Source organism: Brassica napus, chromosome A10 (assembly GCF_020379485.1).
Source record: "Brassica napus cultivar Da-Ae chromosome A10, Da-Ae, whole genome shotgun sequence".
NCBI lineage: Eukaryota > Viridiplantae > Streptophyta > Magnoliopsida > Brassicales > Brassicaceae > Brassica > Brassica napus.
This window is the reverse complement of record NC_063443.1, coordinates 15232379-15245660: the sequence shown is the minus strand read 5'-3', so window position 1 is coordinate 15245660 and position 13282 is coordinate 15232379. Positions and strand designations below refer to the sequence as shown.

At 37.0% G+C, this 13282-nt stretch overlaps 2 protein-coding genes and 1 long non-coding RNA gene across 6 annotated transcripts; 1 reads left to right on the top strand and 2 right to left on the bottom strand.

Moving 5' to 3' along the window:
- Positions 1 to 1361: 1361 nt before the first annotated feature.
- On the bottom strand, positions 1362 to 4904 carry LOC106372012. Its single transcript, XM_013812139.3, has 5 exons — positions 2959 to 4904; positions 2654 to 2801; positions 2265 to 2337; positions 1696 to 2174; positions 1362 to 1615 (listed from the first exon to the last, which is right to left on the bottom strand). Exons 1-5 carry the CDS (start codon positions 3356 to 3358, stop codon positions 1543 to 1545), a joined length of 1173 nt encoding a protein of 390 aa, XP_013667593.2. The 5' UTR covers positions 3359 to 4904; the 3' UTR covers positions 1362 to 1542.
- On the top strand, positions 4082 to 5310 carry LOC125579027. Its single transcript, XR_007316982.1, has 2 exons — positions 4082 to 4647; positions 4744 to 5310. It is a non-coding gene; the product is annotated as an uncharacterized LOC125579027 (long non-coding RNA).
- A 112-nt stretch (positions 5311 to 5422) lies between these two features.
- Positions 5423 to 13167, bottom strand: LOC106372010 (trafficking protein particle complex subunit 8). Of its 4 annotated transcripts, none has more exons than XM_013812136.3 (28): positions 12701 to 13167; positions 12520 to 12614; positions 12182 to 12281; positions 11980 to 12084; positions 11698 to 11860; positions 11478 to 11598; positions 11314 to 11373; positions 11108 to 11188; positions 10892 to 10986; positions 10657 to 10807; positions 10401 to 10487; positions 10130 to 10249; positions 9935 to 10063; positions 9757 to 9854; positions 9551 to 9674; positions 9297 to 9404; positions 8928 to 9069; positions 8392 to 8502; positions 8249 to 8294; positions 8083 to 8158; positions 7792 to 7977; positions 7604 to 7714; positions 7249 to 7404; positions 7003 to 7161; positions 6649 to 6882; positions 6384 to 6554; positions 6155 to 6267; positions 5423 to 6065 (listed from the first exon to the last, which is right to left on the bottom strand). In XM_013812136.3, the coding sequence occupies exons 1-28, from the start codon at positions 12861 to 12863 to the stop codon at positions 5546 to 5548; spliced, it is 3825 nt and encodes a 1274-aa protein (XP_013667590.2). In that variant the 5' UTR covers positions 12864 to 13167; the 3' UTR covers positions 5423 to 5545. The 4 variants fall into 4 exon arrangements, with proteins under 4 accessions (XP_013667590.2, XP_013667592.2, XP_048598227.1 ...); XM_013812138.3 differs by having other exon boundaries at positions 8249 to 8291; XM_048742270.1 differs by having other exon boundaries at positions 11695 to 11860; positions 12701 to 13152.
- Between the last annotated feature and the right edge of the window lie 115 nt (positions 13168 to 13282).

Below are 13282 nucleotides of genomic sequence, written 5' to 3'. Positions count from 1 at the left end.
CGGACACAGAAACAAAATTTGATATTATTATACTTTTCTTTGGAACACTATTTTTTATTTTTAAATAAATTTTGTTTATATCTTTAGAATTTTTTGTAAGATAGAATCTAAAAATATAATAAAAAACAAAAAATATATATTTATATATATAATAATATTAGATGGATAGAGTGGTGGATTTTTTTGAAACAAAATTATTGTAAAGGTAAAAAAGTTAAATGTCTATTCAATGATTAGATAGAAAATAAAAAAGTGATAAGAAATGTTAAAAGGTAAAAAAAAAGATGTTGAATAAAATCAATATATTCTGTTTAAGTCCACAAGTAATGTTTAAAGTAAATAACTTGAAAATAAATGTAGGATCCCATATGGAGTTCTTCGTTCTGCATGTGATAGTCGTGGACTCGTTGTCTGAATAGCTCTCACGTTCAAGCTGTATATATACATATAGACGTTTCATGAAAGCAATGTTTGTATAGATGAGATCATAATTTACATAAATATAATTGGAATAAAGAAAATCAACAAAACAAAAATATTACAATGATATATAGTCGTGACTAGCTCTGGACATTCAGTTTTTTGATTCGGTTCTTTCGGTAAAACTATGTTTGATTCGAATCTGAATCATGTCAGTTATATATCATTGGGATAACTGAACCAAACCGAAAAACTATGTTTCGATTTCGGTTCGGTTATTTTGATTTTCAGTTCAGTTCGGGTAACAAAATTGGAAACCACCTTATTTCCAAAGCAATTTTAGATCTCATTCGATCCCGGTTCGGATAGTAAACTTGGAAACCAACTTATTTTCAAAATAACTTGGATCTCATTCGGTTCCAGTTTAGTTTCGATTTTTTTTTGGTTAATTCAGATTAAAAAAGTAAAAATATCGATTTGTTCAAATTAAATATCAAATTTTTAGGGTTTTCAAACAAAAATTCAGATAATTTAAATATTTTGAATAAAAAGTTACAGTAGTTCAATTTTTTGGTATTTCAACTTACGAATATTTTTTTAAAAAATATACTTGATTATTTAAATTAAATATAATTAATATTTATAAATATATAAACTATATTATAAAAATTCAGATACTCATTTGGTTCTGATTTTTCGGTTTTAAAAATACTGACATGATCCAGATTCGAATCAAACATAGTTTTTCGGTTTGGTTCAGTTATTCCATTCTTTACATTCATTCAAAAAAATATTGAATGCAGAAAACAATGAAGAAGAAAAGAGTAAAAACAAAAGATAACTAAAAAACAAAGGAAGTACGAGTTGGTTAAGTCATATTAAAGCCAGCTGGAACCTTTAAATTCAAGCAGATGCTTTCAAATGAAACCCCAAAGCACGTATAATCAATAATCATTTCTTCTTATTTGGATGATGGTTTGGAAATCAAAGAAGCACATGTGATACGCAACACATACTTTAATTGTAATAAGTTCAACACAAATGCACGCATGTTATATAAAGATAACTGGAAACGCAGACGAGGACCATGAAGATCCTAGAATGGGTGGAAATAAATTCTCTTTAGCTGGATGAAATATTGGCTAACGTCCGCTTAGTTTCATAGATGATATATTTAACGAGTTCTGCCTCCGAGCTGTACAAACATTCAGAGATTAGTGTGACATTTTATCAATATATATTATATACTTTTGTATAGGCGAGGGGATAAATTACCTTAGGTTTGCAGACACAATACCTGACATCTCTCCAACTGAGTTAAGAGCCTGCTTCCATCTGTCGATCCTGGCGTCCTTAGCTCCCCAATTCAAGACTAACTGGTTGTTGATCTCCACTAGCCTCCCATCCCTTACATATTTCGGTTCCACTTTGTAGAATATTGGAATGACTACAAGACTCATCGTGAATTTGTTGATCTCCACTAGCTCCTCCAAGCACCATGCAGAGCTCAAGTAGCTCTCAGTGAAGATCACAAGCGCTATCCTCGACTCTCGGACATTCATGATAAGCTCTTCGGGGTCATATCCTTTAGTCATGTTTTCAATATTTATGTAAAAGTTGATTCCACTTCTTTTCAAGCCAGCTTGGAGATGAGAAATGAAACCAAGGCGGGTGTAATCATCGTGACCCCCAAAACTGATGAACACTTTTTGTTGTCGCACAATATGTAGTCCCCTGATCCGGTCATGCACATCCTGGAGAGAAAACGTGAGAGTTTTATTAAATTAGAGGACATAATCCACCAGACTTAATATGAGTCGGTACTTTTGAGGTCTTTTACGTACATCTGATGATTGTACTTTGCCTAACATTTCCTTCACAGCCTCCACGATTTGGTTGACAAAGAGGGCTTGGTTGCTTCCAATAACAAATGAATCATCATTATATACTTTTCCTAAATCCATATATGTTCTTTTCCAAGGGGCTCCAAATAGCGTGCGCTATATTCTTATGAACATTACACACTATAAACGACTTTTTTTTTTAACAACTCACTATAAACGACTAAACAAACCTTTTAAACAGTTATATACAGTTGCCAAAAAAAAAAAAAACAGTTATATCCAAATGCATCCAGTAGATGCAAGAATATTGATTTTACTAACAAACAACATCTAGACGTTGAATTTGGATGTTGTTATACTATTTAATATTACATATATATTAATCAAACCTGTCCTTTATATACTTCAAGCCCGCATAACCCGTTATAGATTTCAAAGCTCCCCTCCACCTGACAAACCTCTTGTCTGCATCCTTTAACAAGCGCTGGCTCAGGAAACAGGACCAACAGTGCATCCGTCCGGAGCCCACCCTAGAACCTATCAAATTTAGTGACAAAAAAGTCCCAATTTTTTATTCTTTTTGTTAATAAAGGCCCCATAATATTTTTTTAATCATTTATAATGCATAAATTTTTTTTTTGCCCAATGGGCTCAATGAAAAGTTAAGCCGGCCCTGCCTCTAACGCCTTCTTACCGTTTCTGGCATTTTCTCGTTCGTTGTCTTCCAACCGCAGTAGAATATCTTTGAAAGGATTATGGTCCTCAAGTGCTACGTGTGTGGCTCTAACCTTGAAGAAGATGGGAAGAGGTTTAAGCTTCGTTTCCTCAATTTGCTTCTCGATCTCCACTAGCTCGTCCAAGCACCAAGGCGACTCTGGATAGTTCTCTGAGAAGATCACCACCGCCACTTTCGAGTCTTTTATCAGCTTCTGTAGATTCTCATCGATCTTTCTTCCTCTAGGCATTTCCTCGTCCGTCTTCACGTTGACGCCTTCATCTTTTAATTTTTCTTTCAAGGAGCTGAGGATGTTGCCGCGAACGTCTTTGCCACGGAAACTGATGAAAACTTGAAGGTGCGGATTAGTCCTCTCCATCTGTCTATCTCTCTCTCTCTCACATTTGTTTCGGGTATAAGCCTTTGATGCTGAAGAGATACTTATACAAGCCTTTTTGCTGGATCTTATCTTATTTGCGGTCTATTGGTTTGTTTATCAGTTGAACTCCGATAGATAATGCCGCTGAGATACACATTTAACCACGTAGACACTTTCTCTTCGTTTGCGGTTTGTTCAATTGTTATTTCTCTATATTTAAAATGTGAATTTATTATGTTCTACTCTGTCAGTGGTGGTTGTGTTTTAAATGTATAGGTAGAGGAGGACGCAAGGCGGGTACTTGCTTTTTTACCTATATTTGATACTTGATTTGTTTTAAACGAGTAATTGATTTTTCGACTTGTACTTGACTTGTCGGAAACAAGTACTTGTTATTTCGAGTACTTGTCCAAAAATATGTTACTTGCAAGTTACTTGCTTGATTCGATTACTTGCTACTTAAAAATATTTATTAATTACTTGTATATATTTTTAAGTTTCTAAAAATTACTTGATAGATAATATCTTACGATAGAAGGTTATGAAGTTTGTTTTATTTACTCGACTTGGTAAGAACACGAGACTTATTTTAAATACAATATTTGCATCTAAAAAAATGAGATTCGATAAGAAAGTATTGTTTACTTCTTACACCAAAAAAATATTTGTTTAAAGCTTTGGTTTTTATGGTTTAGTTATCATTTTTTAGTCGTAAAACAAGTAACGAGTAATATCAAGGCGAGTCGTAACTTTTTTTGTCATACTTGTGACTTGCCTTGTACTTGCAAATAGCAAAACTCAACGATTTGATACTTGATTTGGTAACGACGAGTACTTGTAAAAACGAGGCAAGTACGGATCAAATAGCGGGTATAAGGCAAGTAACGAGTATTGGTGCCCAGCCCTATGTATAGGCATGTTTTCAGAAACCCATTTCCTAACGTGTCTCGCTGAGAAGAAGAGGAAAACTCTCTTTTATATAGTACGATAGAGATAGATAGATAATTTTCATATAATATTACATATCTTTTATATAGTATGATGCCTCTGAATGCTAAAGTGTCTGATGCCTCAAATGGTATCTCATGGACTCTCCCTTCTCCGAGATCAGAGGCAGCTTCACATTGCTCTCACATCCATCACCCCTCCCACGATCTTAGAAGAGGATGACTCCTACTGCTGGAAGGTGAACGTAACTCTATGCAATGGCTACTCTTCCTCTCAGACACGGGAAGCCATCAGACCCCGAGAAACAACAAAATCTTGGGCCCCAATTGTATGGTATAAAGGTGCAGTCCCTAAACAAGCTTTTACTATGTGGCTAGCCACATTAAACAGACTGCCTACACAAACCCGTCTTGCTTCTTGGGGTATGAATATTACAGGAGCTTGCTGTCTATGCAACTGCTCAGACGAAAGCAGAGAGCACTTGTTTTTAAACTGCAGGTTTTCCCTTGAAATCTGGGCACAAGCTTTCGCTAGACTATCACCGCATCAGCCAGCTTTCTTCACAGGGACATAGCTTCTTTCTTGGTGTAGAGCTCAATCAGTAGCAGCTCCGGCTGTTCTAAGGAAATTACTCACTCATGTCCTTGTATACCATATATGGAGGCAAAGAAACAATGTCCTCCACAACAACACTCACCGCTCACCCGTGCGAATCTTCAGACTCATTGATCGAGATGCGAGAAATACGATCACTGCAAGGCGCCACAAGCGCTCTTTTTTGAACCTCATGGTGCTTTGGATTAGATGAACCAGATGCTCACCATAGGATCTAAACTACTACCTTTCTTGTTTTTTTATTTAATTTTGGCCAAAAAAGATGTATGTAAAAGTCTTTTCATTGTAACAGACAAGCTGCTCATTTTAGATAGTGATATTTACAATTTAGTAAAAAAAAAACATATAGTTCAGCTAAATAAAATAAAATTCAAGCATTAAAAGGGCCACCATAATCTCTGTAATCTTTTATTCCACAAACAAAAGTAAGATTCCCGTTTTGGCGTAATATCTTTCTCCTTTCGAAAACCATTTCTTGACAACAACTTGCTACAATCAAAATTGAAAACTCATTCGTAAAGACCATTTAAGATGAATACACAGAGGACAATGTGACACATCATAATATAAGTTTATCATGCATACTAATGGACACATCCAACCATTAGAGAAAGATATAACATTTCACTCAGACTGAAGAACAGTAATGTAATAAGGATAGCCTTGGCATGTCCCTGATGTTGCTGATGACGCGTTTTCATGCTCGAAAAGCTCCCAGACAAGTTCATATGTAGAGAGACTGTAGGTACCTGGAGAGAAAACCGATACCTGCAGGGGGATCTCGGTTGTGGACAATGGCTGGATCTGGACCTTTGTGGAACTTGAACCTGACCATATGAAAGGAGGCGAGCTTTCCATGGAAGGTGGTGGTTTGCCCAGGCGGCTTCCCATGACGTCTGAAGTTAGTTTCATTTCCTCTGTTATGGCTGGCACGTAGCGCCACCCGGACAGGTTTCCAGAGGAAGGAGTTGGTGCTGCTGCATCCGGTAGGCCATCAATGGTGTTGATGCTCACAGATAAAAATCCATCAGATGTGTTTCTGATTACCATCTTTAGTTTAATTTCACAAAAGGAGGTCGAGAAATCGTGGTACATGGTCTTCGGACCGTCTAGTGACCATGAGAGCGGGATTGAGCTCCTTATTCTGTAAATGAACAGCAATGTGATTCGAAGTAGGGGGGGACAATAAGCTTTGAAAGCTGAAGCAATGTATTTTTTTGTGTATACTCTTACCTATTGTGACATGAATGGTGAGACAGAATCTTCAGTAAATCTTGCTCTGCTGATGGATTGCTAGATTTTGCTAGGCGCGAGATTAGAATGAAGTCAACGGTATTCGGACTTAACTGTTTCATCATAAAAACACGAGTCCATTAAGCTTCTTCTGATAATAGAAAGTTACCAGTGATGTGATGTTATGTTTAAGAGAGTAAACATACGCTACAAGAGGACTTTCGCTTACCTGATCTGAGGTTCCGTGACATGACCTTTCACTTTCATGGAAGCTTGCTAAAGGTGAGTTAACGATATCAAAAAACTTTTCATCGTCATCCTGAGTAATCAGTTTTGTGTCGGTTTGGCTGGGAAGAATAGACGTGGTTTTCTCTTCTTCAATCCCGGGTTTTCTGCAATCCTGAAAAAACAACATTCGAATTTCAGACTCGGAAAAGAGATAGACCAACTAGCTACTAAAGTGCATCAAAATGAACTTTCTAAGTTCCAACGACCTTAATCATGAAGAAACATGATAAACCTTGCCCAGGGAGTATAGACTTGGAAGGCAAGATTGTATCAACAGGCTGAAGCAACGAGATACCCCACCGACACCCAACTGTTGACAACTGATGAATTTCGAAAGCATCTGAATTCGCACGGTTCACGATATCCATACGCACAAGAAATTCTTGCAATCTTGATGGAGAGGGGGTGATTTCAAACGAGGTCTCTAGAGATGGTAAAACCTATATATATGTAAATATAGAAATGGTTCAGATGTGTTGGCCAATGCAAATCTGCCTATAACATAGTAGAAAGTTTGGAAGAAAAAAACAAATTAGCAGCGTAGAGATTAGATTCCTCACCTGTAAACTATAATGCATCCTTAGGGTGCGATATTTCATGATGCTTGATACATTTTCCATCTCATAGTATATTGTGAAATACAAAGACATCGTTCCAGGGATGGCAGCTCGAAGCCAAAGAGGCCACCTCAAAGATCGGTCTCCTTGTAGTGATACATCCTGAAATAGATCAGCATTCAGAACCATGTTAGAAGAACATGACATGCACATTCACCTTGAGGCTTGAAGAAAAGGCTCGCCACTGACCTTTGGAAATGCAAATACACTAGTTCTACTTGTTTCACGCTGGACAGTATTTTGTTCAGGACCCTTCTTTAAGCAATCTGGAAATCCGGGTGTCAGCTCTTCTTCATGACTTTCAGGATTTACAAATCTTGGATGGCTAATCTTCATTTTAAGATTCTACAAGGACAGAGAAACTTTGTTAGCACAAGAATGATAAAAATAAATGCATCACAATATTTGGTGATCAAGCAGGAATAAATAGTATAAACAAGAACATAACAAACGAAATTCATAGACAGTAACAGAACAAACAAAAATTATTTGCTTTACAGCAAAGAATATGAATGATAAGTGTTGATCAGAACAAGAAAACTACCTTTATTGGAGATTCTGAATTATTTTTTAACTCTAAAACAAGATAACGAAGATCTCCAGCATACAATTTGTCCGGCAGATGATCAATTGAACCCTCAAGCCTGGGTAGACTCTGCACGGTCAAAATATCTTTACATTAGAAGGTCGCGACGAACTTTAAGAAATAAACCATAGAGGAGACGTTTGCACCTTGATGACCAAAAATTTTAAGGCATCAGTGGGAGTAAGTTTGTTTTTCCTTTTTGCTTTGTTAGTTTTTGCCTTTGTAGGCACAGATTGGAAGTAATGCACGCCTACAATGGAGCCAGACAATTCCCACCTTACACCGACAATTTTAAGGATACCTTCTTCACTGGGGGTAACCGTTAGCCTCACCTAGACGAAAAAATCAAAACGAACATGAAAATGTAAGATAGAGAAAGATTTTAAATATTGGAACATGTCAATCAATCTAAGTGTCCAATGTAGCAAAAGACTCACCAACTTTTTCTCGCCTCCGCCTAATGTGAAGTCCACTTCAGACAAGGTGAAAGAAGATAAACCAGAGGTTGTAACCCTGTAGTATTGTTGACAAAGACGGTACATCTTAGCCAATCAAGGGTTTACAAAGTTGAAAGAAACCTGATTGCAGAGATTAGATGCTTACTGATTGTGTTCAGTCTCCAAGCTTAAGCTACTTGGCTCTTTATCTACTTTACAAAGTCCAGATGTGGAAATAAGTTTCACATATACAAACTGAAGGATGTAGAAAATTTAGAAAGCGAACATCAAATAATAGAAATAGCTTACCCAATTTTAAGTCATCAGAATTTGCTGTAAGTTCACAGATGAGAGAAACGCTTGTAACGGAAGTAGAGATTAGCAGTGGATTCCTAAACTCCAGATCCAATTTCACCGACTCTGAAAACAAAGAATTACAAGTAAGACTCCACAATTAAATACATTTTCAAACATGCCAAAGCAGAATATTATGTCATCAACAATATGGCGTGATAGTATTGCCAAACCAAGAAACGTCCCGTCCTTGGCAGAAGCATAAGTGATAATACTCCCCCCTCTCTCTCTACCATATCTCCGTAAAAACTATCAAAGCTAGTCGTTTCAAAATTTTACATTTTACAAAGTCAAATCTAGCTCAAATTGAAATGTCCTGATGCTAGTACAATAAGGTAAGACAGATTTTGCGTATTAGTGTGCCTATTTTAGCTGGACTACATTGCATTCTTCTAGCCTTCAGACTCCAAGCATAAGTTTAATGTACGATGACTAAGAAGAAAAAGCTGATTCAGGTAAACATCGAATGCAGCTAACAACAACCTGCATACCTCCAACGACACAAACATTTGATTCCTTGTACTTCTTAGGCAGTAGCTTTGACTGTAACTCCAGCCAGTTTGACTTGCCAGAGTTTAACGATGGAATGATATCATCCTCCAATGATTGCCAGATGCTCTCTTCTACAAGAGCCTGACAACGACATGTGAATCATATTGGTACACAAGACATGCAAATTCAACATTAAGGAAAGAAACAATATAATGATGGGCAAATATTATTTGCATGTACTGCAATTTTTTTACCAGAAATACTGATGTCAATTATGCTATTGACAAAAGAGTATAGACGCAATACATCCTAGGAAGGTTATGATGGGTAATATGTACATACTTCTAAAGAGTGAATATGCAACTTACAGAAGCTTGAGATGCATAAGTGCGATGGTCTTCATATATAACTTGAAGAGACGACATATTAATAACTGGTAGTCGAAGTCCCACCACCTCATGCTTCATCCCAGTTTTCTTCAAAATGACAGAAATATGAAAATGAAAATAAAATTATTTTCTATAGACAAAGAATAGAGACCAGGGGTAACTATCGGAAGCACTATCTTACTCTCTGAGCAGCTTCATTAGAGCGTATAAAACAGCAAGTATAAGCTACACACCTTAACTATGTCGAAAAAGTCCCTGAGAAAAATCTCTTGGGTAGACTTGGACTGGTTTCCACAATCCAGTACTCTGAGCATGTTTCTAACTGCAACATCATTCATCCCGACAATTGCATACCACCTGAACAGATAATTTCATTGCAATTCTTAAGCCAATAAATTTCTAATAGTCACGTCTTACGGGACCTACATTCAAAACTTACTGTCCAATATGAAAGTAAACATGGTCTTTGATATGGCTCCAAGTAGTTGATTCATAAACAGAGATCGCACTTCTATATGTACGAATTGCATGGTTAACCTGGAAAAGGCAAACAAAGTGTATTCTTTAGAATGCCAAGCATGTACGAAGCTTAAGCCTTTCAGCAAAGTGGCATGTACCTGATCACAGATTTTATAGTGGTCTCCTGAGAGAACTAGATGAAATCCATACTTGTGTAGCATCGCTGGCTTAGTTAACACGAAGCAGTAAGAAGCTTGCTCTAACATGACTGCAGCGTGCAATGGTTCCTGAAAATTCATTTAAAGTTAGCAATCGCATAAAGTGCAGATGTTCTGAAGGTAAAAAAGAAGCACCTCTCCACATATGCGGAAGTAAACAGAAGCCGCTTCTTTGTACTGGTCTCTAGCCTTTAACATCTCTGCCCACCATAGCCCACATCTCGTAGCATTTTGAAAGCCAGACTTCCCAAGTTTCTGCGTGAGATTTTAAAGACATGTTTCAGCACGTACTACCACGTCACTTGCTTAAGTTAAACCATTCATATTTCAGTTTCCTGTTTTGCATACAATAAAGGGAAATTTGCTAAAGAACTGTTTAGGTTAAAGATTGGGTTATAAGACATACCATATAAGTGCTGAATGCATTTTCCATGCAGTACTCAGCTTCCTTTATTGACTGGTCTGAGATGAAATATGCGAGTCCCATCATTTCCTTCCAACAATGCATGAAAAGATGAGTTATCGAAGCGACCACAAGTAACAAATAATGTATAATAAAGACCAAAACAATCAGTTTGATATGTAAGGTTCAAAATATAAGACGAACATTAATTAAAAAATTATGCCACTACAGAAACATAATTACAAAGATGTAAATCTACCTGGACACCAGCATAGTGCTTCCAAGCTTTATCGAGCTTGTAATCTGTTGATATTAAGCGGTAGCTTGACAATGCAAGTTCATAGTCATGCAACATGAAGGCGTAGTCACCCAAAATTCTGATTTGAGATTCGGTGGAGCTAAAGGTATAACTTCAAAAGTGGACAAAAGATCGTTAAGAGTTTAAGATGAGTCAAGGAAATCTTAAAAGGAGCAAGAAGGTCAAGACTTCATACATAGAACCTTTGGTCGAATCCGGAACATCGTCTTTTCCTTTTCTCCACCATAAGTTCTTTATCTGATTTCTAAGTCCTTTCCTTGTTGCAGAAATCTAGTGACACAACAAAATGAAAACTAAATGATATGGAAAGAGAACAAAATACCTAAGTAAATCATATAGAAAAACTAGGATATGTTCTCAAAAATAACTTGTAAAAAAATCTAAAGCCAACCTGTTGATTAAGATCTCGGACTTTCTGCTCCATGTATGGAATTATATGCCTGGAAGCAAACTCTTGCATCAGATCTTTGATCTGCTCCGTATATGCCAGAAATTTTTTAAAGTTGGTTAAAACATTCCAAAATGGTTGAAAGGGGTGAATGTCACCAGCAAGAGAATTTTACACAAGAAATAGCAGCCAGAAGGTTTTAAATATACCTCCCCAATATCGTCGCCAGTAAGAGCAAATCCAAGTTTTTCAGCCGGGACACTTGATTTCTTTCAGAAAAATTGGTAATCAACATGTTGAACTTATATGTACATAAAATTTAAAAAGTAACCTTAAACAATATATTTGATTACAGTTCTGACGAGTGACTTACAAATGAAGCCCATGGATTAGCCTGGTGTTCTACGTTCCCCTCTTTAGATGAATTAGTGCAAAGTAAGTTGCATTCATTGTTTCCAAATGTACTTCTCATCTCAGACAGAACTTTAGACGTTCTACAGAAGAAAAAAACATCCAGTCAACAAAAAAACTTACATTTTAACACCCATATGATGATAACCATGTCACAATACGATGGAGTAAGTAACAACAACCTCTCTGTTGTTGCATCTTGATTGTCATGCACCAATAGGAAATGCTTCAGAATCTTTGGGTCCATTACACCATCATTAAGCAGAGAAGGTAATCTATTGGTGTTGAAAAGATCTACAAATTTATTTAAAGGTTCTTCGTCTTTTGATGAAGCGACCAAGAGACCTGAAAAGTACAGTTATAACTATTTAGTACACAACAGAAAACTCTATGAGACATAATAGATCAGCGAACCTAGTTTAAATTTAGAAGACAACAACAACAAAACCCATTTAATGTCTTACAAGCCACAGGATGATCAAAAGCTTCATGGTCTGAAAAGGACAAGGTGCGGATAAGTTCTTTATTGTAATACTGAAACCATGTGGGTGCAATTTCAGACTCTGGATCTGAAGGGACGGAAAGACATGATCATTAGAAAAGAAACGAAAAAAAAAACTCATAAATCTTATACTCGTAAAAGCGTAATTTCCAACAGAGACTTACTAGAGAGTATATCAGTAATTTGAGGAGGATCAGATTCCAAATCGTGAAAAACCTTCTCCCCAGCTTGAGTGATAACATGTTCTAGCCGTTGCTTTGCAACCTAGCCATTACGTAAACATAATCAAGTTTGAGCTGAGCTGAAGATGCAGAATGGAGGAGCCTCCACGACTAACACAAACCCATGTTTTAAAGTTCTGCATTCTCGGTAAAAACAGATAATGATTCTAACATGTCCAATTAATGGTGATCCGCATTGTTGCTAGCTAAGTCTATAAGAACCAATCTTCAGGTACCTAAATTTTAATCTGATTACACTCTACCGAAGCAAGTATACGTACCTCTACGTTTGGTTGTTTGATATCAGATGCATTAAACAATCTCAGCGTAAACTTCTTTAGCCGATAAAGCTGATCGCCTGAGGTCCGAACAGGAACTGCACAAGAAATTTCACCATTGGAAACCTTCAAAAACACTTGAAGAAGACAATCAATCAAAACTAGTAATCAAATCAGGACTCACCATCGATGTTACTAAAGTTGCAGAACGGCTTAAGCGTTTCCACAAAGGATAGTCCATTCTTGAGGAACGTCTCTTCAACGAGAGGCGTGCAGAGAACCATGACCACTGGACTAACCTCCTCCAATAGCATTTTCCCAAGCGAAGAGTTCACCGCCTCCACCATTCTTCCTTTCACTGTATGCCCAAACTTATCTCTAATCCAACGTCAGATCGGATTAGATTTTGGAGGAGGCGGAGCTAAACCTAGATCTCCTCCTCTCGAGCTAATCAGAGCTACGACGCAGCTGCAGGACTCGATAGAGATATGGTTGAAGATGTCGGTAGCTAGTGAAATGTGCCAAATCGAGAAGGCAACTTGTACAGAGAAAGTCACCGGAGAGTGGAGGGGGTGATCGGGATCGGGATCGGGATCGGGATCGAGATCGACGTAGAGGGAGAGATGTAGGCAAAGTCGATTGGAGGAGATTCGAGCGACGATGGAACAAAAAAAATGAAACAATTTCATCCGTTTAATTTATTTATTTTTATGTAATTGCACCTTTATTTAGGTAAACTTTACAATTGTGCCCAAACTATTCAAGA